Below are 22863 nucleotides of genomic sequence, written 5' to 3'. Positions count from 1 at the left end.
CCCTCCCTGAGGACCAGCACCGCCCACCATGAAACACCCCCATCTTCCACCAACACCACCTCTTCCTCCCCCTCCAGCTCTGTGACTGACAGCTCTCAGGCAGAAGCTCCGCCCATTAACTCCTCCACCCAGGAGGAAAAGGGTGAAGAGGGAGGGAGGGGGGAGGAGTCAGGAGATGGAGGAGATGGAGGAGAAGGAGAGCCCTCCTCCTCCTCTCAGAGAAACATGGTGGTCAGATTGAAGTTCTTAAACGACACGGAGAGAACGGCTCAGGTCGGACCGCAGGACACCATCGGATACATCAAACGGTAAACACAGTAATTATACTGCAATATACTGCATTCTCTGTGACCTCGTCTCTGACCTTTGACCTTCCCTCTGACCCTCCAGAACCTTCTTTGCGGGTCAGGAGCAGCAGGTGCGGCTCATCTATCAGGGTCAGCTGCTGCAGGACGACGCTCAGACCATGGCCTCTCTAAACCTGGTCCATAACTGTGTCCTGCACTGTCACATCTCCCAGCACGCCAGCCGGGGGGCGGCAGGGGGGCCGCGGCCTGCCGACCAGGTGCAGGTGGCTCTGAACGTGGGGGGTCTGATGGTGCCCCTGCTGGTCCTCATGCTGTCCGTGCTGTGGTACTGTCAGATCCAGTACCGGCAGTTCTTCACAGCCCCGGCCACCGCCTCGCTGGTCGGAGTCACCATCTTCCTCAGCCTGGTGGCCTTTGGAGTCTACCGCCGCTAGCTGCACTATGATTGGCTGCTGTGGTGAGCTCTTTCTGTGACCTCTGACCTCTCCCAGCCTGCGGGGAGACAGACGCTCATAGAGTCCATGTTTGTTTTTGTTTTGCCATGGAGACGTTAACGAGGACTTTAATTTTTAGATCATATTTCTCTGTAGGTTCCTCATCATCGTGCCTCGTGTGTGTGTGTGTGTGTGTGTGTGTGTGTGTGTGTGTCTGTCTGTGTGTGTGTGTGTGTGTGTGTGTGTGTGTGTGTGTGTGTGTGTGTGTGTGTGTGTGTGTGTGTGTGTGTGTGTGTGTGTGTGTGTGTGTGTGTGTGTGTGTGTGTGTGTGTGTGTGTGTGTGTGTGTGTGTGTGTGTGTGTGTGTGTGTGTGTGTGTGTGTGTGTGTGTGTGTGTGTGTGTGTGTGTGTGTGTGTGTGTGTGTGTGTGGTTCTGTTTAAATGAAATCTGAGCTTTTCAACAGATAAAATTCTATTAAATCATTTATTTATCTTGATGTGTCCTTTGTGTTTATTTAACTCATCAATACTATCACAACATGTCAAGACCAGGACCAGGAGCAGCATGAGGGCCAGGAGGAGCATGAGGACCATGACGCGAATCACAGGAGATGTAATCCGGTTCAAAACGTTTAATAAAGAAAAATAAACTTCAAATTACAGTCTGTCACACGGTAGAAAAACGATATGCTCCCGTGCCTGCCGCAGCTCAAAGCATCAATCAACTGCGCACATGACTCACCAAATTAAAGGTCCAATATGCAGGTTTTATCGGAGGGAGCAAAAATGATATTAACCAACATGAGTTTGTTTTTAAATCTTTTAACATTGTTTCCCTGGTATGCACATGAAATAACATGAAGTTATAAATGATGCATCATATTTTAAATTAACTTAAATTCTCATCTTCTCATCTTACAGAGCTTTCTTAAGACACTTTGTGCTATATAAATAAGAGGTCAGAGTGGTGAGCCTGTGATTCTGACACAGTTTAACAATGATCTGCATTCTGTTGTGGTTTTTGATGCTGAGTGATCCGTACCAGGTCACCATGCAGAATGTTAAAACTGATTCAATGAAACAGGAATAAAACATCTTCATAAAAGTGCTGTCAACATTCAAACTCCTAAGCTTCGTCAGAAAGTGAACATGCTGATGACAGCTTCAGTTTGGAGCTCGAAGGTGAGTTTGTCATCGATGATGGCACCCAGCTTCACCTGCTGTCTCCTGTCAGACAGACCACCTGAGTCCAGATGCTTGAGGATGAGGTGGAGGGCCAGGTTGACAGCATCTCTTACCGCCCTGTTGAAGGTGTATTTAGCCTTTTGAAAACTCTCCTCCGGTTTCTGCCTTAACCGTCTGAGTTGATCTGTGAACCAGGGCTTGTTGTTGTTGTAACTCAGCGTAGTGCGTCCTGGCAGAAGGCGATGTATGACATCACAGCCTCTGTGTACTCATCCAGACTGTTAGTGGCAGACCTGAAAACATCCCAGTCAGAACACTCTAAGCACGCCTTTAATTCTTCCACAGCTTTACAGAGCTTTAATTTCTGCTTGTATGAAGGAATCAAATGGAGCATGACGTGGTCAGAGTGGCCCAGCAGGGGGGGACGGCGTGATAGGCAGCAGATGGTGGTGTAACAGTGATCCAAATCATGTCTGTAGTCTGCTTTCACTTCCTGATTAACTACAGTCTGCAGATTAAGCTCTCAAACGACCCAAACAAAGATGGCCGCCCACACAGTCAGGATTATGAGCTTGGCTCTTTCTGAAAAGGTCGTTCAGTAGACTGAACCCTCGTGGTCGTTCAGTAGACTGAACCCTCGTGGTCGTTCAGTAGACTGAACCCTCGTGGTCGTTCAGTAGACTGAACCCTCGTGGTCGTTCAGTAGACTGAACCCTCGTGTTCGTTCAGTAGTCTGAACCCTCGTGGTCGTTCAGTAGACTGAACCCTCGTGGTCGTTCAGTAGACTGAACCCTCGTGGTCGTTCAGTAGTCTGAACCCTCGTGGTCGTTCAGTAGACTGAACCCTCGTGGTCGTTCAGTAGACTGAACCCTCGTGTTCGTTCAGTAGTCTGAACCCTCGTGGTCGTTCAGTAGACTGAACCCTCGTGGTCGTTCAGTAGACTGAACCCTCGTGGTCGTTCAGTAGACTGAATCCTCGTGGTCGTTCTGAACCCTCGTGGTCGTTCTGAACCCTCGTGGTCGTTCAGTAGACTGAACCCTCGTGGTCGTTCAGTAGACTGAACCCTCGTGGTCGTTCAGTAGTCTGAACCCTCGTGGTCGTTCAGTAGTCTGAACCCTCGTGGTCGTTCTGAACCCTCGTGGTCGTTCAGTAGACTGAACCCTCGTGGTCGTTCAGTAGACTGAATCCTCGTGGTCGTTCTGAACCCTCGTGGTCGTTCTGAACCCTCGTGGTCGTTCAGTAGTCTGAACCCTCGTGGTCGTTCAGTAGACTGAACCCTCGTGGTCGTTCAGTAGACTGAACCCTCGTGGTCGTTCAGTAGTCTGAACCCTCGTGGTCGTTCAGTAGACTGAACCCTCGTGGTCGTTCAGTAGACTGAACCCTCGTGGTCGTTCAGTAGTCTGAACCCTCGTGGTCGTTCAGTAGACTGAACCCTCGTGCTCGTTCTGAACCCTCGTGCTCGTTCAGTAGACTGAATCCTCGTGGTCGTTCTGAACCCTCGTGGTCGTTCTGAACCCTCGTGGTCGTTCAGTAGACTGAACCCTCGTGGTCGTTCTGAACCCTCGTGGTCGTTCAGTAATCTGAACCCTCGTGATCGTTCAGTAGACTGAACCCTCGTGGTCGTTCAGTAGACTGAACCCTTGTGGTCGTTCTGAACCCTCGTGGTCGTTCAGTAGACTGAACCCTTGTGGTCGTTCTGAACCCTCGTGGTCGTTCAGTAGACTGAACCCTCGTGGTCGTTCTGAACCCTCGTGGTCGTTCAGTAATCTGAACCCTCGTGATCGTTCAGTAGACTGAACCCTCGTGGTCGTTCAGTAGACTGAACCCTTGTGGTCGTTCTGAACCCTCGTGGTCGTTCAGTAGACTGAACCCTCGTGGTCGTTCAGTAGACTGAACCCTCGTGGTCGTTCAGTAGACTGAACCCTCGTGGTCGTTCTGAACCCTCGTGGTCGTTCAGTAGTCTGAACCCTCGTGGTCGTTCAGTAGACTGAACCCTTGTGGTCGTTCTGAACCCTCGTGGTCGTTCAGTAGACTGAACCCTCGTGGTCGTTCTGAACCCTCGTGGTCGTTCAGTAGTCTGAACCCTCGTGGTCGTTCTGAACCCTCGTGGTCGTTCAGTAGTCTGAACCCTCGTGGTCGTTCAGTAGTCTGAACCCTCGTGGTCGTTCTGAACCCTCGTGGTCGTTCTGAACCCTCGTGGTCGTTCAGTAGTCTGAACCCTCATGGTCGTTCAGTAGTCTGAACCCTCGTGGTCGTTCAGTAGACTGAACCCTCGTGGTCGTTCAGTAGCCTGAACCCTCGTGGTCGTTCTGAACCCTCGTGGTCGTTCAGTAGTCTGAACCCTCGTGGTCGTTCTGAACCCTCGTGGTCGTTCAGTAGTCTGAACCCTCGTGGTCGTTCAGTAGTCTGAACCCTCGTGGTCGTTCAGTAGTCTGAACCCTCGTGGTCGTTCAGTAGTCTGAACCCTCGTGGTCGTTCTGAACCCTCGTGGTCGTTCAGTAGTCTGAACCCTCGTGGTCGTTCTGAACCCTCGTGGTCGTTCTGAACCCTCGTGGTCGTTCAGTAGTCTGAACCCTTGTGGTCGTTCTGAACCCTCGTGGTCGTTCAGTAGACTGAACCCTCGTGGTCGTTCAGTAGACTGAACCCTTGTGGTCGTTCTGAACCCTCGTGGTCGTTCAGTAGACTGAACCCTTGTGGTCGTTCTGAACCCTCGTGGTCGTTCAGTAGACTGAACCCTCGTGGTCGTTCTGAACCCTCGTGGTCGTTCAGTAATCTGAACCCTCGTGATCGTTCAGTAGACTGAACCCTCGTGGTCGTTCAGTAGACTGAACCCTTGTGGTCGTTCTGAACCCTCGTGGTCGTTCAGTAGACTGAACCCTCGTGGTCGTTCAGTAGACTGAACCCTCGTGGTCGTTCAGTAGACTGAACCCTCGTGGTCGTTCTGAACCCTCGTGGTCGTTCAGTAGTCTGAACCCTCGTGGTCGTTCAGTAGACTGAACCCTTGTGGTCGTTCTGAACCCTCGTGGTCGTTCAGTAGACTGAACCCTCGTGGTCGTTCTGAACCCTCGTGGTCGTTCAGTAGTCTGAACCCTCGTGGTCGTTCTGAACCCTCGTGGTCGTTCAGTAGTCTGAACCCTCGTGGTCGTTCAGTAGTCTGAACCCTCGTGGTCGTTCTGAACCCTCGTGGTCGTTCTGAACCCTCGTGGTCGTTCAGTAGTCTGAACCCTCATGGTCGTTCAGTAGTCTGAACCCTCGTGGTCGTTCAGTAGACTGAACCCTCGTGGTCGTTCAGTAGCCTGAACCCTCGTGGTCGTTCTGAACCCTCGTGGTCGTTCAGTAGTCTGAACCCTCGTGGTCGTTCTGAACCCTCGTGGTCGTTCAGTAGTCTGAACCCTCGTGGTCGTTCAGTAGTCTGAACCCTCGTGGTCGTTCAGTAGTCTGAACCCTCGTGGTCGTTCAGTAGTCTGAACCCTCGTGGTCGTTCTGAACCCTCGTGGTCGTTCAGTAGTCTGAACCCTCGTGGTCGTTCTGAACCCTCGTGGTCGTTCTGAACCCTCGTGGTCGTTCAGTAGTCTGAACCCTCATGGTCGTTCAGTAGTCTGAACCCTCGTGGTCGTTCAGTAGACTGAACCCTCGTGGTCGTTCAGTAGCCTGAACCCTCGTGGTCGTTCTGAACCCTCGTGGTCGTTCAGTAGCCTGAACCCTCGTGGTCGTTCTGAACCCTCGTGGTCGTTCAGTAGTCTGAACCCTCGTGGTCGTTCTGAACCCTCGTGGTCGTTCAGTAGTCTGAACCCTCGTGGTCGTTCAGTAGTCTGAACCCTCGTGGTCGTTCAGTAGTCTGAACCCTCGTGGTCGTTCAGTAGTCTGAACCCTCGTGGTCGTTCAGTAGACTGAACCCTCGTGGTCGTTCAGTAGACTGAACCCTTGTGGTCGTTCTGAACCCTCGTGGTCGTTCAGTAGACTGAACCCTCGTGGTCGTTCTGAACCCTCGTGGTCGTTCAGTAGTCTGAACCCTCGTGGTCGTTCTGAACCCTCGTGGTCGTTCAGTAGTCTGAACCCTCGTGGTCGTTCAGTAGTCTGAACCCTCGTGGTCGTTCTGAACCCTCGTGGTCGTTCAGTAGTCTGAACCCTCATGGTCGTTCAGTAGTCTGAACCCTCGTGGTCGTTCAGTAGACTGAACCCTCGTGGTCGTTCAGTAGCCTGAACCCTCGTGGTCGTTCTGAACCCTCGTGGTCGTTCAGTAGTCTGAACCCTCGTGGTCGTTCTGAACCCTCGTGGTCGTTCAGTAGTCTGAACCCTCGTGGTCGTTCAGTAGTCTGAACCCTCGTGGTCGTTCAGTAGTCTGAACCCTCGTGTTCGTTCAGTAGTCTGAACCCTCGTGGTCGTTCAGTAGACTGAACCCTCGTGGTCGTTCAGTAGACTGAACCCTCGTGGTCGTTCAGTAGACTGAACCCTCGTGGTCGTTCAGTAGACTGAATCCTCGTGGTCGTTCTGAACCCTCGTGGTCGTTCTGAACCCTCGTGGTCGTTCAGTAGACTGAACCCTCGTGGTCGTTCAGTAGACTGAACCCTCGTGGTCGTTCAGTAGTCTGAACCCTCGTGGTCGTTCAGTAGTCTGAACCCTCGTGGTCGTTCTGAACCCTCGTGGTCGTTCAGTAGACTGAACCCTCGTGGTCGTTCAGTAGACTGAATCCTCGTGGTCGTTCTGAACCCTCGTGGTCGTTCTGAACCCTCGTGGTCGTTCAGTAGTCTGAACCCTCGTGGTCGTTCAGTAGTCTGAACCCTCGTGGTCGTTCAGTAGACTGAACCCTCGTGGTCGTTCAGTAGACTGAACCCTCGTGGTCGTTCAGTAGTCTGAACCCTCGTGGTCGTTCAGTAGACTGAACCCTCGTGCTCGTTCTGAACCCTCGTGGTCGTTCAGTAGACTGAATCCTCGTGGTCGTTCTGAACCCTCGTGGTCGTTCTGAACCCTCGTGGTCGTTCAGTAGACTGAACCCTCGTGGTCGTTCTGAACCCTCGTGGTCGTTCAGTAATCTGAACCCTCGTGATCGTTCAGTAGACTGAACCCTCGTGGTCGTTCAGTAGACTGAACCCTTGTGGTCGTTCAGTAGACTGAACCCTTGTGGTCGTTCTGAACCCTCGTGGTCGTTCAGTAGACTGAACCCTTGTGGTCGTTCTGAACCCTCGTGGTCGTTCAGTAGACTGAACCCTCGTGGTCGTTCTGAACCCTCGTGGTCGTTCAGTAATCTGAACCCTCGTGATCGTTCAGTAGACTGAACCCTCGTGGTCGTTCAGTAGACTGAACCCTTGTGGTCGTTCTGAACCCTCGTGGTCGTTCAGTAGACTGAACCCTCGTGGTCGTTCAGTAGACTGAACCCTCGTGGTCGTTCAGTAGACTGAACCCTCGTGGTCGTTCAGTAGACTGAACCCTCGTGGTCGTTCTGAACCCTCGTGGTCGTTCAGTAGTCTGAACCCTCGTGGTCGTTCAGTAGACTGAACCCTTGTGGTCGTTCTGAACCCTCGTGGTCGTTCAGTAGACTGAACCCTCGTGGTCGTTCTGAACCCTCGTGGTCGTTCAGTAGTCTGAACCCTCGTGGTCGTTCTGAACCCTCGTGGTCGTTCAGTAGACTGAACCCTTGTGGTCGTTCTGAACCCTCGTGGTCGTTCAGTAGACTGAACCCTCGTGGTCGTTCAGTAGACTGAACCCTCGTGGTCGTTCAGTAGACTGAACCCTCGTGGTCGTTCAGTAGACTGAACCCTCGTGGTCGTTCTGAACCCTCGTGGTCGTTCAGTAGTCTGAACCCTCGTGGTCGTTCAGTAGACTGAACCCTTGTGGTCGTTCTGAACCCTCGTGGTCGTTCAGTAGACTGAACCCTCGTGGTCGTTCTGAACCCTCGTGGTCGTTCAGTAGTCTGAACCCTCGTGGTCGTTCTGAACCCTTGTGGTCGTTCAGTAGTCTGAACCCTTGTGGTCGTTCAGTAGTCTGAACCCTCGTGGTCGTTCTGAACCCTCGTGGTCGTTCAGTAGTCTGAACCCTCGTGGTCGTTCAGTAGTCTGAACCCTCGTGGTCGTTCTGAACCCTCGTGGTCGTTCAGTAGTCTGAACCCTCATGGTCGTTCAGTAGTCTGAACCCTCGTGGTCGTTCAGTAGACTGAACCCTCGTGGTCGTTCAGTAGACTGAACCCTCGTGGTCGTTCAGTAGTCTGAACCCTCGTGGTCGTTCAGTAGTCTGAACCCTCGTGGTCGTTCTGAACCCTCGTGGTCGTTCAGTAGACTGAACCCTCGTGGTCGTTCAGTAGACTGAATCCTCGTGGTCGTTCTGAACCCTCGTGGTCGTTCTGAACCCTCGTGGTCGTTCAGTAGTCTGAACCCTCGTGGTCGTTCAGTAGTCTGAACCCTCGTGGTCGTTCAGTAGACTGAACCCTCGTGGTCGTTCAGTAGACTGAACCCTCGTGGTCGTTCAGTAGTCTGAACCCTCGTGGTCGTTCAGTAGACTGAACCCTCGTGCTCGTTCTGAACCCTCGTGGTCGTTCAGTAGACTGAATCCTCGTGGTCGTTCTGAACCCTCGTGGTCGTTCTGAACCCTCGTGGTCGTTCAGTAGACTGAACCCTCGTGGTCGTTCTGAACCCTCGTGGTCGTTCAGTAATCTGAACCCTCGTGATCGTTCAGTAGACTGAACCCTTGTGGTCGTTCTGAACCCTCGTGGTCGTTCAGTAGACTGAACCCTTGTGGTCGTTCTGAACCCTCGTGGTCGTTCAGTAGACTGAACCTTCGTGGTCGTTCTGAACCCTCGTGGTCGTTCAGTAATCTGAACCCTCGTGATCGTTCAGTAGACTGAACCCTCGTGGTCGTTCAGTAGACTGAACCCTTGTGGTCGTTCTGAACCCTCGTGGTCGTTCAGTAGACTGAACCCTCGTGGTCGTTCAGTAGACTGAACCCTCGTGGTCGTTCAGTAGACTGAACCCTCGTGGTCGTTCTGAACCCTCGTGGTCGTTCAGTAGTCTGAACCCTCGTGGTCGTTCAGTAGACTGAACCCTTGTGGTCGTTCTGAACCCTCGTGGTCGTTCAGTAGACTGAACCCTCGTGGTCGTTCTGAACCCTCGTGGTCGTTCAGTAGTCTGAACCCTCGTGGTCGTTCTGAACCCTCGTGGTCGTTCAGTAGACTGAACCCTTGTGGTCGTTCTGAACCCTCGTGGTCGTTCAGTAGACTGAACCCTCGTGGTCGTTCAGTAGACTGAACCCTCGTGGTCGTTCAGTAGACTGAACCCTCGTGGTCGTTCAGTAGACTGAACCCTCGTGGTCGTTCTGAACCCTCGTGGTCGTTCAGTAGTCTGAACCCTCGTGGTCGTTCAGTAGACTGAACCCTTGTGGTCGTTCTGAACCCTCGTGGTCGTTCAGTAGACTGAACCCTCGTGGTCGTTCTGAACCCTCGTGGTCGTTCAGTAGTCTGAACCCTCGTGGTCGTTCTGAACCCTCGTGGTCGTTCAGTAGTCTGAACCCTCGTGGTCGTTCAGTAGTCTGAACCCTCGTGGTCGTTCTGAACCCTCGTGGTCGTTCTGAACCCTCGTGGTCGTTCAGTAGTCTGAACCCTCATGGTCGTTCAGTAGTCTGAACCCTCGTGGTCGTTCAGTAGACTGAACCCTCGTGGTCGTTCAGTAGCCTGAACCCTCGTGGTCGTTCTGAATCCTCGTGGTCGTTCAGTAGTCTGAACCCTCGTGGTCGTTCTGAACCCTCGTGGTCGTTCAGTAGTCTGAACCCTCGTGGTCGTTCAGTAGTCTGAACCCTCGTGGTCGTTCAGTAGTCTGAACCCTCGTGGTCGTTCTGAACCCTCGTGGTCGTTCAGTAGTCTGAACCCTCGTGGTCGTTCAGTAGTCTGAACCCTCGTGGTCGTTCTGAACCCTCGTGGTCGTTCTGAACCCTCGTGGTCGTTCAGTAGTCTGAACCCTCATGGTCGTTCAGTAGTCTGAACCCTCGTGGTCGTTCAGTAGACTGAACCCTCGTGGTCGTTCAGTAGCCTGAACCCTCGTGGTCGTTCTGAACCCTCGTGGTCGTTCAGTAGCCTGAACCCTCGTGGTCGTTCTGAACCCTCGTGGTCGTTCAGTAGTCTGAACCCTCGTGGTCGTTCTGAACCCTCGTGGTCGTTCAGTAGTCTGAACCCTCGTGGTCGTTCAGTAGTCTGAACCCTCGTGGTCGTTCAGTAGTCTGAACCCTCGTGGTCGTTCAGTAGTCTGAACCCTCGTGGTCGTTCAGTAGACTGAACCCTCGTGGTCGTTCAGTAGACTGAACCCTTGTGGTCGTTCTGAACCCTCGTGGTCGTTCAGTAGACTGAACCCTCGTGGTCGTTCTGAACCCTCGTGGTCGTTCAGTAGTCTGAACCCTCGTGGTCGTTCTGAACCCTCGTGGTCGTTCAGTAGTCTGAACCCTCGTGGTCGTTCAGTAGTCTGAACCCTCGTGGTCGTTCTGAACCCTCGTGGTCGTTCAGTAGTCTGAACCCTCATGGTCGTTCAGTAGTCTGAACCCTCGTGGTCGTTCAGTAGACTGAACCCTCGTGGTCGTTCAGTAGCCTGAACCCTCGTGGTCGTTCTGAACCCTCGTGGTCGTTCAGTAGTCTGAACCCTCGTGGTCGTTCTGAACCCTCGTGGTCGTTCAGTAGTCTGAACCCTCGTGGTCGTTCAGTAGTCTGAACCCTCGTGGTCGTTCAGTAGTCTGAACCCTCGTGGTCGTTCTGAACCCTCGTGGTCGTTCTGAACCCTCGTGGTCGTTCAGTAGTCTGAACCCTCATGGTCGTTCAGTAGTCTGAACCCTCGTGGTCGTTCAGTAGACTGAACCCTCGTGGTCGTTCAGTAGCCTGAACCCTCGTGGTCGTTCTGAACCCTCGTGGTCGTTCAGTAGTCTGAACCCTCGTGGTCGTTCTGAACCCTCGTGGTCGTTCAGTAGTCTGAACCCTCGTGGTCGTTCAGTAGTCTGAACCCTCGTGGTCGTTCAGTAGTCTGAACCCTCGTGGTCGTTCTGAACCCTCGTGGTCGTTCAGTAGACTGAACCCTCGTGGTCGTTCAGTAGTCTGAACCCTCGTGGTCGTTCAGTAGTCTGAACCCTCGTGGTCGTTCAGTAGATTGAACCCTCGTGGTCGTTCAGTAGTCTGAACCCTTGTGGTCGTCGTTCTGAACCCTCGTGGTCGTTCAGTAGTCTGAACCCTCGTGGTCGTCGTTCTGAACCCTCGTGGTCGATCAGTGGTCAGTTTTTGGGTCCGTCTCAGTATACTGATCATTTCAGGATGGATACTAACTTCCTGGTTTTGTGCAGTATGGATCGGTTGAATCCTTTCAGGACATGAATTGTATTTTAACTCCCACAATGCTGTGCGAAGTTAAACGTAAAACGTCACTTCACGTGCGTTTCCAAATCAATGAAATCAGTTAATTTAGAGATACAGTAAGAAATGTTAGAATTTTATAAAAACTTTCCCCCTCTATTTAAAGATTCTTCATGTCTGCATCTGTTTTTTTTGACTGAATGTTATTTTATTATTGAATCTTTTACTTGATTTACTTAGAGATAGTTTTTTGTTTTCCTGACTCTTTGAATTACTCTTCTTGAATAAATCAAAACAAACGAGGATGGATGTGAACCACTTCCACCCTGAATGAAACACAGAAACCTCAGCGATAATCTTCAAGCTGCTCACTTTAATTCACCTCAAGACATTCATCATCAGCGTGGCGTTTGTCACTGCTGCTCCTGCGATGTGTTCAATGTCTTCTGCTTCCTCTTCAGATCATCAACACTGAAACACAAACAGTTTACAGGTCAGACACTTACATTTACATGATGCACCTGAATGCAACACAGTGATCTCAGGGTCACCGATGAGTGTAGGAGGTGTGTGCACAGGTACAGTGATGACATCATCATGATGTACCTGTGCACACAGACGGTAAGTATTAACACATTTAAGACAGGTATCTTTCAGCATCACGTGACTTTCTGTCTCAGAACAGGTGTGGGCGGGACTACAGTGGGAGTTTGAAATACAATGATTGTGATTGGTCAGGTTTGTAACATGAGAAAGACTTTCTTGTATTCAAGCAGCACAAAGACTGAACATCACACAACATACAGCCTGTCTGCAGGTGAGCAGTGATGTCACTGATGTCACTACCTGTATCTGAGCTGCCAGGTGCTCAGGAAGCTGCACTCCTGCAGCCTCCAGCAGGACCACGCTTTCTGTCAGACAGAAGGAGGAGGAGGACGACTCTTCATCATCGTTACCACGCTGACTCACCTGCTGCACACTGAACACACAAAAACACAGGTGAGGTTACCTGTCTGTGAGTGAGTCCAGCTGGTCTCAGGTGAGTTTACCTGTCTGTGAGTGAGTCCAGCAGGTACCCGGTGTACATGTGTTTCCAGACGTTAATGACTGACAGCAGGGACTCTCTGAAAGGTTGGAGGTTGACCTGGAGCCAGCCGAGCAGAGTGATGACATCATCCAGGTGAGCCACCTCAGTGCTGAGTGTTTGAAGGGACTCGATCTGAAACAGGAACATGAAGGTTTAGAGACAGCAGGGGGCGCTAGCTGAGGTCACAGTGTGTTGATCTCAGATTTGGGAGACACAGGTGAGCATCAATCTGCTGCTGTAATCACACCTACAGGTCTACCTGGACATCTGGTTGACCTGTTCATGTGCTCAGGTGAGATTACTACCAGGAAATAAAGAGCCCTCACAGGTAGATGCAGTAAAGACTAATAATTCATGTCTGACAGAAAGAACACCTGCACAGGTGTGTCTCACCTCTCTCCTGAAGTCCTTTAGGGTGGGCGGAGTAACCTCAGCCTCCAGCTCGTCAGCTTCTAGCTGTCTGCCGTACGTCAGGAAATCCTCCATCACCCCCCTCCTGTCGCTCTCCCACAAATACGAGTACCTGTCAAGCTTTGCCCTCAAATGCTCCGCCTCCTTCCTCACCTGAACCAGGTGTGACATCACTTCCTGTTCCAGTTCACAGAGAGCAGGACGCTGCTGCAGGGACACCTGGACAGAGACAGACAGTCAGACAGACACACAGACAGACAGACAGTCAGACAGACATTTAGACAGATACAGACAGACAGACAGACAGACACAGACACACAGACACACAGACACACAGACACACAGACACACAGACATTTAGACAGATACAGTCAGACAGATACATACAGACAGACACACAGACACACAGACAGACAGTCAGACAGACATTTAGACAGATACAGTCAGACAGATACATACAGACAGACAGACACACAGACACACAGACAGACAGACAGACAGACATTTAGACAGATACAGTCAGACAGATACATACAGACAGACACACAGACACACAGACAGACAGTCAGACAGACATTTAGACAGATACAGTCAGACAGATACATACAGACAGACACACAGACAGACAGTCAGACAGACATTTAGACAGATACAGTCAGACAGATACATACAGACAGACACACAGACACACAGACAGACAGTCAGACAGACATTTAGACAGATACAGACAGACAGATACATACAGACAGACACACAGACACACAGACAGACAGACAGTCAGACAGACATTTAGACAGATACAGACAGACAGACAGACAGACACAGACAGATAGACAGACACACACAGACAGACACACACACAGACAGTCAGACAGATACAGTCAGACAGACACTCAGACAGATACAGTCAGACAGACACACACACACAGACAGACACACACACAGACAGATAGACAGACACACACAGACAGACAGACAGATACAGTCAGACAGATACAGACAGACAGACACAGACACACACAGACAGACAGTCAGACAGATACAGACAGACACTCAGACACTCAGACAGATACAGACAGACAGACACACACAGACAGACAGATAGACAGACAGACAGATACAGACAGACAGACACACACAGACACTCAGACAGATACAGACAGACAGACACACAGACACACAGACAGAGTCAGACAGACAGACAGACAGACAGACAGACACACACAGACAGACAGACAGACAGACAGACCAGGATAAAGGATAAAGGTAAAGTGTCTCGCTATCAGAATTAGAGTAGACGAGTTATTACTGAATGAGTGAAGAAGAAGATTTACTTTATTAATCCCTGCAAGGGGAAATTTCAGTTTTTACACTCTGTAGCCATGAACACACACATAGGCTGAAGTATATATATACAGACACACACACAAACAGGATCCTATGGACATGCACTAAGGGAGAGATGTCAGAGTGACGGAGCAGCCCACAGTGGGCGCTCCTGAGCTGGTGGTGGGGAGGGGGTTTGGTGCCTTGCTCAAGGGCACCTTGGCGGTGCTCAGGAGGTGATCTGGCACTTCTCCAGCTACCAGACCAACTTCCAAGCTTGGTCAGCACCGGGACTTGAACCGGTGACCCTCTGGTTCCCAACCCAAGTCCCTACAGACTGAACTACTGCCACCCAGTGTGATGTCAGAGTAACCTGGTAGTTGCCATGGCGATTCACAGAGAGCCCGGGCGGTAGACTGGCTGCTGCATAAATATCATTGATGATGCTCTTCAGCAGGTCAGGGAGGCCGACGCCCACTGACGGCTCAAACACACTTCCTGTTTCCTGCAGCTGCAGACTGATCGCCAATAATGCACCACTGCTGCTCTGCACACACACACACACACACACACACACACACACACACACACACACACACAATGAGTATCTGTGAGAGTAGCAGCGTCTCCTGTTTGTATCAAACAACAGATAAGTGCCTGCGATGTGACCATTGCAAACACACACACAGTAATTCTTATGTCAGACGATAAACGGTTCAGCTGTGGTGAGAGCTCCGCTGTTAGGTCTACATTGGCAAACATTACCTTGACACATTGTGCCCCCTTGTGGTCTGTAGGAGTCACTGTTCACATTAAGTGAAGGACACAGGTGTTCCCAGCTTTGTGTACCTGTGGGTTCATGTTGTCGGACAGGAAGTGAAGCGTTCTGAGCAGCAGCTGCAGCAGGCCTTCCTGGACTTTGTCATCAATGTGGTCCAGGTATCTGATCCAGGTCTCGGAGGAGTCCTGAACTCCATACAGACTCCTGTTCACCTGAGCACCCACACATGGTCACATCAGCCCCTGACTCCACCCCCCCCCCCCCCCCCCCCCCCACCTGATCCTCAGCTGTTACTTGTGTTTACCTGTGTTAACCTGAGCAGCTGCTGTCCCTCCTCTCTGAGGCCTCTGCAGCTCTGCTCTGTAGCTCCGCCCACCAGCAGGGAGTCACCTGAGCGCTGCAGCAGGTGAAGCTCCGCCCAGCCCTAAAGGTGCAGCAACACAGAGATGTTAGGAAGCAGACCAGAGTCATGTGGAGGTTCAGTTGGAACAGGTGAGAGGTCAAAGAGCCGGTCTGCTCACACATCCAGAGAAGCTCAGTGATTGGCTCCTCTGGATGATGTCGTCTAATATTCATTCTGATGACATGCCGCTCTGTCAACCTGAAGTGTCATGTTGGTGTGTGGAGTGGAGAACGTCATGTGTCTTTATCTCCAGTATGACTGCTCACACTGATTTAGGACTAAAACAAACTCAACTCTAATACACAGCCAACAACATGTTTAGGACACAACCTCCTCTATGTGTGTGTGTGTGTTCAGCTGCAGTGAAGGAAACACACACACACACACACACTCTTACCTGTATGATGTGTGTCATGGCGTCCATGTTGGCTCTGGCTTCGCTCACTGTGGAGTGGAAGATCAAAACTCGCTCTGTCTGCTGCTCTACCAGCAGCTGCAGACCTGAACACACACGCACACGCACACGCACACGCACACGCACACACACAAACTCAGTCAAATGAACAATAACCACGTGTTTATATAAGTGGATAAAATCTGTTGATGATTTCTTTAAGGCAGGGGTGCCCAACCTTTTTTGAACCAAGATCTACTTTTAAAGTTCCCAGTCTGCAGAGATCTACCAGTCCACATAGTGAGCCGGAGCCGTTACCAACAGCCTACAAACACATTTAATACTCACACAACAAACAGAACATAATAAATGAGAGTTCTGTAAAAAATAAATAGATATAAATATCAGATGAACTCGTGTCTCCTACAGGAGCAGAAACCATCGTTCTACACTCGGGTCGCTCGTGGTCGGTCTACCTGTACCTTATGACATCATAGGTAATAAGTGTGTCACGTGATGTCATACCTCCAGATCTCCAGGTGTTCCTCTGCAGCTCGGACAGGTGCTGCTTCAGCTCCTCAAGCTGGTCCTGGATCAGAGGAAGTTCCACCTGCAGGGCATCACTCAGAACCTGAAGGAGGACCACAGTCTGTCACATGACCTACAATATTCTCACCTGGCCAGGTAAGGTGCGGTAAAGAGCATAGTGTACCTGGTTGTAGCAGGACACCATGTCACTCAGTTTCAGGTAGCTCTGTGTGATGTCATCTCTGCAGGTGAAGAGTCGAGCAGCGTGGGGGTGGAGCATTAAATCTGTCTCCCTGCTCGCATACCTGAGCTCCCTCAGTGCTGCCCTCAACTGGACACACACACACACAGTCAGACACACACAGTCAGACACACACAGTCAGACACACAGTCACACACACACACACACACACACACACACACACACACACAGTCACACACACACAGTCAGACACACACAGTCAGACACACAGTCACACACACACACACACAGTCAGACACACACACACACACACAGTCACACACACACAGTCACACACACAGTCAGACACACAGTCACACACACACACACACACACACACACAGTCAGACACACACAGTCAGACACACAGTCACACACACACACACACACACACAGTCAGACACACACACACACACAGTCACACACACACACACAGTCACACACACACACAGTCAGACACACAGTCACACACACACAGTCAGACACACACACACACAGTCACACACACACAGTCACACACACACAGTCACACACACACAGTCACACGCACACACACACAGTCACACACACACAGTCAGACACACAGTCACACACACACACACACACAGTCAGACACACACACACACACACACACACACACACAGTCAGACACACACAGTCAGGCACACACAGTCACACACACAGTCACACACACGCACACAGAGTCAGACACACAGTCACACACACAGTCACACACACACACACACAGTCAGACACACAGTCACACACACACACACAGTCACACACACACACACACACACAGTCAGACACAGTCACACACACAGTCACACACATACACACACAGTCAGTCACACACAAACACACACACAGACACACAGTCACACACACAGTCAGACACACACACACAGTCAGACACACACAGACACACACACAGTCAGACACACACACACACACACACACAGTCACACACACACAGTCACGCACACAGTCACACACACACAGTCAGACACACAAACAGTCACACACACAGTCACACACACACAGTCAGACACACACACACACAGTCACACACACACAGTCACACTCACAGTCAGACACACACAGTCACACACACACAGTCACACACACAGTCAGACACACACACACACACACAGTCACACACACACAGTCAGACACACTCACAGTCAGACACACACAGTCAGACACACACAGTCACACACACACAGTCACACACACACACACACACACACACACACAGTCAGACACACACACACACACAGTCAGGCACACACAGTCACACACACACACACACACACACAGTCAGACACACTCACAGTCAGACACACAGTCACACACACACACACACACACACAGTCAGACACACACACACACACAGTCACACACACAGTCACACACACACAGTCAGACACACAGTCACACACACACAGACACACACACACACAGTCAGACACACACACACACAGTCACACACACACAGTCACACACACACAGTCACACGCACACACACACAGTCACACACACAGTCAGACACACACAGTCAGACACACAGTCACACACACACACACACAGTCAGACACACACACACACACACAGTCACACACACACAGTCACACACACACAGTCAGACACACAGTCACACACACACACACACACACACACACACACACACAGTCAGACACACACAGTCAGACACACAGTCACACACACACACACACACACACAGTCAGACACACACACACACACAGTCACACACACACACACAGTCACACACACACAGTCAGACACACAGTCACACACACACAGTCAGACACACACACACACACAGTCACACACACACAGTCACACACACACAGTCACACACACACAGTCACACGCACACACACACAGTCACACACACACAGTCAGACACACAGTCACACACACACACACACACAGTCAGACACACACACACACACACACACACACACACACAGTCAGACACACACAGTCAGGCACACACAGTCACACACACAGTCACACACACGCACACAGAGTCAGACACACAGTCACACACACAGTCACACACACACACACACACACACACACACACAGTCAGACACACAGTCACACACACACACACACACACAGACACAGTCAGACACAGTCACACACACAGTCACACACATACACACACAGTCAGTCACACACAAACACACACACAGACACACACACACAGTCACACACACAGTCAGACACACACACACAGTCAGACACACACAGACACACACACAGTCAGACACACACACACACACACAGTCACACACACACAGTCACGCACACAGTCACACACACACAGTCAGACACACAAACAGTCACACACACAGTCACACACACACAGTCAGACACACACACACACAGTCACACACACACAGTCACACTCACAGTCAGACACACACAGTCACACACACACAGTCACACACACAGTCAGACACACACACACACACACAGTCACACACACACAGTCAGACACACTCACAGTCAGACACACACAGTCAGACACACACAGTCAGACACACACAGTCACACACACACAGTCACACACACACACACACACACACACACACACACAGTCAGACACACACACACACACACAGTCAGGCACACACAGTCACACACACACACACACACAGTCAGACACACTCACAGTCAGACACACAGTCACACACACACACACACACACACAGTCAGACACACACACACACACAGTCACACACACAGTCAGACACACAGTCACACACACACACACACACACACAGTCAGACACACACACACACAGTCACACACACACAGTCACACACACACAGTCACACGCACACACACACAGTCACACACAGTCACACACACACAGTCAGACACACAGTCACACACACACACAGTCAGACACACACACACACACACACACACACACAGTCAGACACACACAGTCAGGCACACACAGTCACACACAGTCACACACACACACACAGAGTCAGACACAGAGTCAGACACACAGTCACACACACACACACACACACACACACAGTCAGACACACAGTCACACACACACACACAGTCACACACACACACACACAGTCACACACAGTCACACACACAGTCACACACATACACACACAGTCAGTCACACACAAACACACACACAGACACACACACACAGTCACACACACAGTCAGACACACACACACACAGTCAGACACACACAGACACACACACAGTCAGACACACACACACACACACAGTCACACACACACAGTCAGACACACACAGTCACGCACACAGTCACACACACACAGTCAGACACACAAACAGTCACACACACACAGTCACACACACACAGTCAGACACACACACACACAGTCACACACACACAGTCACACTCACAGTCAGACACACACAGTCACACACACACAGTCACACACACAGTCAGACACACACACACACACAGTCACACACACACAGTCACACACACTCACAGTCAGACACACACAGTCAGACACACACAGTCACACACACACAGTCACACACACACAGTCACACACACACACACACACACACACACACACACACAGTCAGACACACACACACACACACAGTCAGGCACACACAGTCACACACACACACACACACAGTCAGACACACTCACAGTCAGACACACACAGTCACACACACACAGTCACACACACACAGTCACACACACACACAGTCAGACACACACACACACACACACACACACACAGTCAGGCACACACAGTCACACACACACACACACACAGTCACACACAGACACAGTCACACACACAGTCACACACACACACACACACACAGTCAGTCACACACAAACACACACAGACACACACACACAGTCACACACACAGTCAGACACACACAGTCACACAGACACACAGTCAGACACACAGAGTCACACACACACAGTCAGACACACACACAGTCACACACAGACACAGTCACACACACAGTCACACACACACACAGTCAGACACACACAGTCACACAGTCAGACACACACAGTCACACACACACAGTCAGACACACACAGTCACACACACACAGTCAGACACACACAGTCACACACACACACACACACACACACACACACACACACACACAGTCAGACAAACACAATCACACACACACAGTCACACACACACAGTCAGACACACACACACACACACACACACATAGTCACACACACACAGTCAGACACACACAGTCGCAACAAGCAGCACGGAGAGACCTACTGACCTGCTGGCTGCAGCTGACTCCCAGCATGCCTTGCACAGTGTGCTGTATGAGCGGTTGATCCAGAATGAATCCACAGTCCAAGTCCAGCTGACTGATCCTCTCTGTGCTCACCTGGTCTCTGAACACCTGCAGGAGGTCAGCCAGCTCCTGGAACCTTTGATCAACCAGCTGACCTTCAGCTGAGCCCGCACACCTGGACACAACACAACACACACACACACACAGTCACACACACACACACACACACAAACCTGTCAGACACAATGAGGTCAAGTCATTACCATGTGTACCATTACCATTGTTGATTGGTTGATATCTCAGTGTGTTCTTACAGGTGTTAGATGGTTGATTGTTGATTGGTTGATATCTCAGTGTGTTCTTACAGGTGTTAGATGGTTGATTGGTTGATATCTCAGTGTGTTCTTACAGGTGTTAGATGGTTGATTGTTGATATCTCAGTGTGTTCTTACAGGTGTTAGATGGTTGATTGTTGATATCTCAGTGTGTTCTTACAGGTGTTAGATGGTTGATTGGTTGATATCTCAGTGTGTTCTTACAGGTGTTAGATGGTTGATTGTTGATATCTCAGTGTGTTCTTACAGGTGTTAGATGGTTGATTGTTGATTGTTGATATCTCAGTGTGTTCTTACAGGTGTTAGATGGTTGATTGGTTGATATCTCAGTGTGTTCTTACAGGTGTTAGATGGTTGATTGTTGATATCTCAGTGTGTTCTTACAGGTGTTAGATGGTTGATTGGTTGATATCTCAGTGTGTTCTTACAGGTGTTAGATGGTTGATTGTTGATATCTCAGTGTGTTCTTACAGGTGTTAGATGGTTGATTGTTGATTGTTGATATCTCAGTGTGTTCTTACAGGTGTTAGATGGTTGATTGGTTGATATCTCAGTGTGTTCTTACAGGTGTTAGATGGTTGATTGGTTGATATCTCAGTGTGTTCTTACAGGTGTTAGATGGTTGATTGGTTGATATCTCAGTGTGTTCTTACAGGTGTTAGATGGTTGATTGGTTGATATCTCAGTGTGTTCTTACAGGTGTTAGATGGTTGATTGTTGATATCTCAGTGTGTTCTTACAGGTGTTAGATGGTTGATTGGTTGATATCTCAGCATGTTCTTACAGGTGTTAGATGGTTGATTGGTTGATATCTCAGCGTGTTCTTACAGGTGTTAGATGGTTGATTGGTTGATATCTCAGTGTGTTCTTACAGGTGTTAGATGGTTGATTGGTTGATATCTCAGTGTGTTCTTACAGGTGTTAGATGGTTGATTGTTGATATCTCAGTGTGTTCTTACAGGTGTTAGATGGTTGATTGTTGATTGGTTGATATCTCAGTGTGTTCTTACAGGTGTTAGATGGTTGATTGTTGATTGTTGATATCTCAGTGTGTTCTTACAGGTGTTAGATGGTTGATTGGTTGATATCTCAGTGTGTTCTTACAGGTGTTAGATGGTTGATTGTTGATTGTTGATATCTCAGTGTGCTCTTACAGGTGTTAGATGGTTGATTGGTTGATATCTCAGTGTGTTCTTACAGGTGTTAGATGGTTGATTGTTGATTGTTGATATCTCAGTGTGTTCTTACAGGTGTTAGATGGTTGATTGGTTGATATCTCAGTGTGTTTTTACAGGTGTTAGATGGTTGATTGGTTGATATCTCAGTGTGTTCTTACAGGTGTTAGATGGTTGATTGGTTGATATCTCAGTGTGTTCTTACAGGTGTTAGATGGTTGATTATTGGTTGGTTGATATCTCAGTGTGTTCTTACAGGTGATAGATGGTTGATTATTGGTTGGTTGATATCTCAGTGTGCTCTTACAGGTGTTGGACGGTCTTGTAGCTGTTCATAGCCTCTTCAGCTCTCAGTTGGAGCTGCCGGGTCCAGCAGAGTCGAGCTGCAGTAGACGATTTGGACCTGATGAGGGTCTCGGATTTCTCCCTCTCAGTGTAGAACAGGAGCTTCGTCTGATCCAGCTCCATCAGGACCAGCTTGACCAGCCTCCCCAGCTGAGGAAGCAGCTCGTCCTGGACCAGAGGACGGTCCAGGAGGAATCCAAATATCTGTAACAACTGAAACACAGACCAGATCAGAGTAAGATTGTCAAAGTGTACCAAAA

At 50.2% G+C, this 22863-nt stretch overlaps 2 protein-coding genes across 5 annotated transcripts in view; one reads left to right on the top strand and one right to left on the bottom strand.

Annotated features, from left to right (window-relative positions):
• Positions 1-1233, top strand: part of tmub1 (transmembrane and ubiquitin-like domain containing 1) — a 3194-nt gene extending 1961 nt beyond the window's left edge. For both annotated transcript variants that reach the window (XM_065953445.1, XM_065953446.1), the window contains exons 2-3: positions 1-308; positions 391-1233. The exon at positions 1-308 is cut by the window's left edge. In XM_065953445.1, coding sequence (XP_065809517.1) covers positions 1-308; positions 391-742 — 660 coding nt within the window. In that variant the 3' untranslated portion in view covers positions 743-1233. The remainder of the gene's footprint in view (positions 309-390) is intronic.
• Positions 1234-2079: 846 nt separating this feature from the next.
• Positions 2080-22863, bottom strand: part of LOC110004743 (dynein axonemal heavy chain 17-like) — a 53824-nt gene continuing 33040 nt past the window's right edge. Inside the window, exons 11-23 of one of the 3 annotated variants that reach the window (XM_065953442.1) lie at positions 22566-22816; positions 20731-20923; positions 16354-16500; positions 16167-16272; positions 15645-15748; positions 15149-15268; positions 14913-15056; positions 14437-14610; positions 12720-12956; positions 12289-12458; positions 12086-12218; positions 11612-11710; positions 2080-2219 (exon numbers count right to left, since the gene is read on the bottom strand). In XM_065953442.1, coding sequence (XP_065809514.1) covers positions 11705-11710; positions 12086-12218; positions 12289-12458; positions 12720-12956; positions 14437-14610; positions 14913-15056; positions 15149-15268; positions 15645-15748; positions 16167-16272; positions 16354-16500; positions 20731-20923; positions 22566-22816 — 1785 coding nt within the window. In that variant the 3' untranslated portion in view covers positions 2080-2219; positions 11612-11704. The remainder of the gene's footprint in view (positions 2220-11611; positions 11711-12085; positions 12219-12288; positions 12459-12719; positions 12957-14436; positions 14611-14912; positions 15057-15148; positions 15269-15644; positions 15749-16166; positions 16273-16353; positions 16501-20730; positions 20924-22565; positions 22817-22863) is intronic. The other 2 variants (XM_065953443.1, XM_065953444.1) reach the window with 2 other exon arrangements.

Source organism: Labrus bergylta, chromosome 4 (genome assembly GCF_963930695.1).
Source record: "Labrus bergylta chromosome 4, fLabBer1.1, whole genome shotgun sequence".
Taxonomy (NCBI): Eukaryota; Metazoa; Chordata; class Actinopteri; order Labriformes; family Labridae; genus Labrus; species Labrus bergylta.
This window is presented reverse-complemented; position numbering and strand designations above follow the sequence as displayed.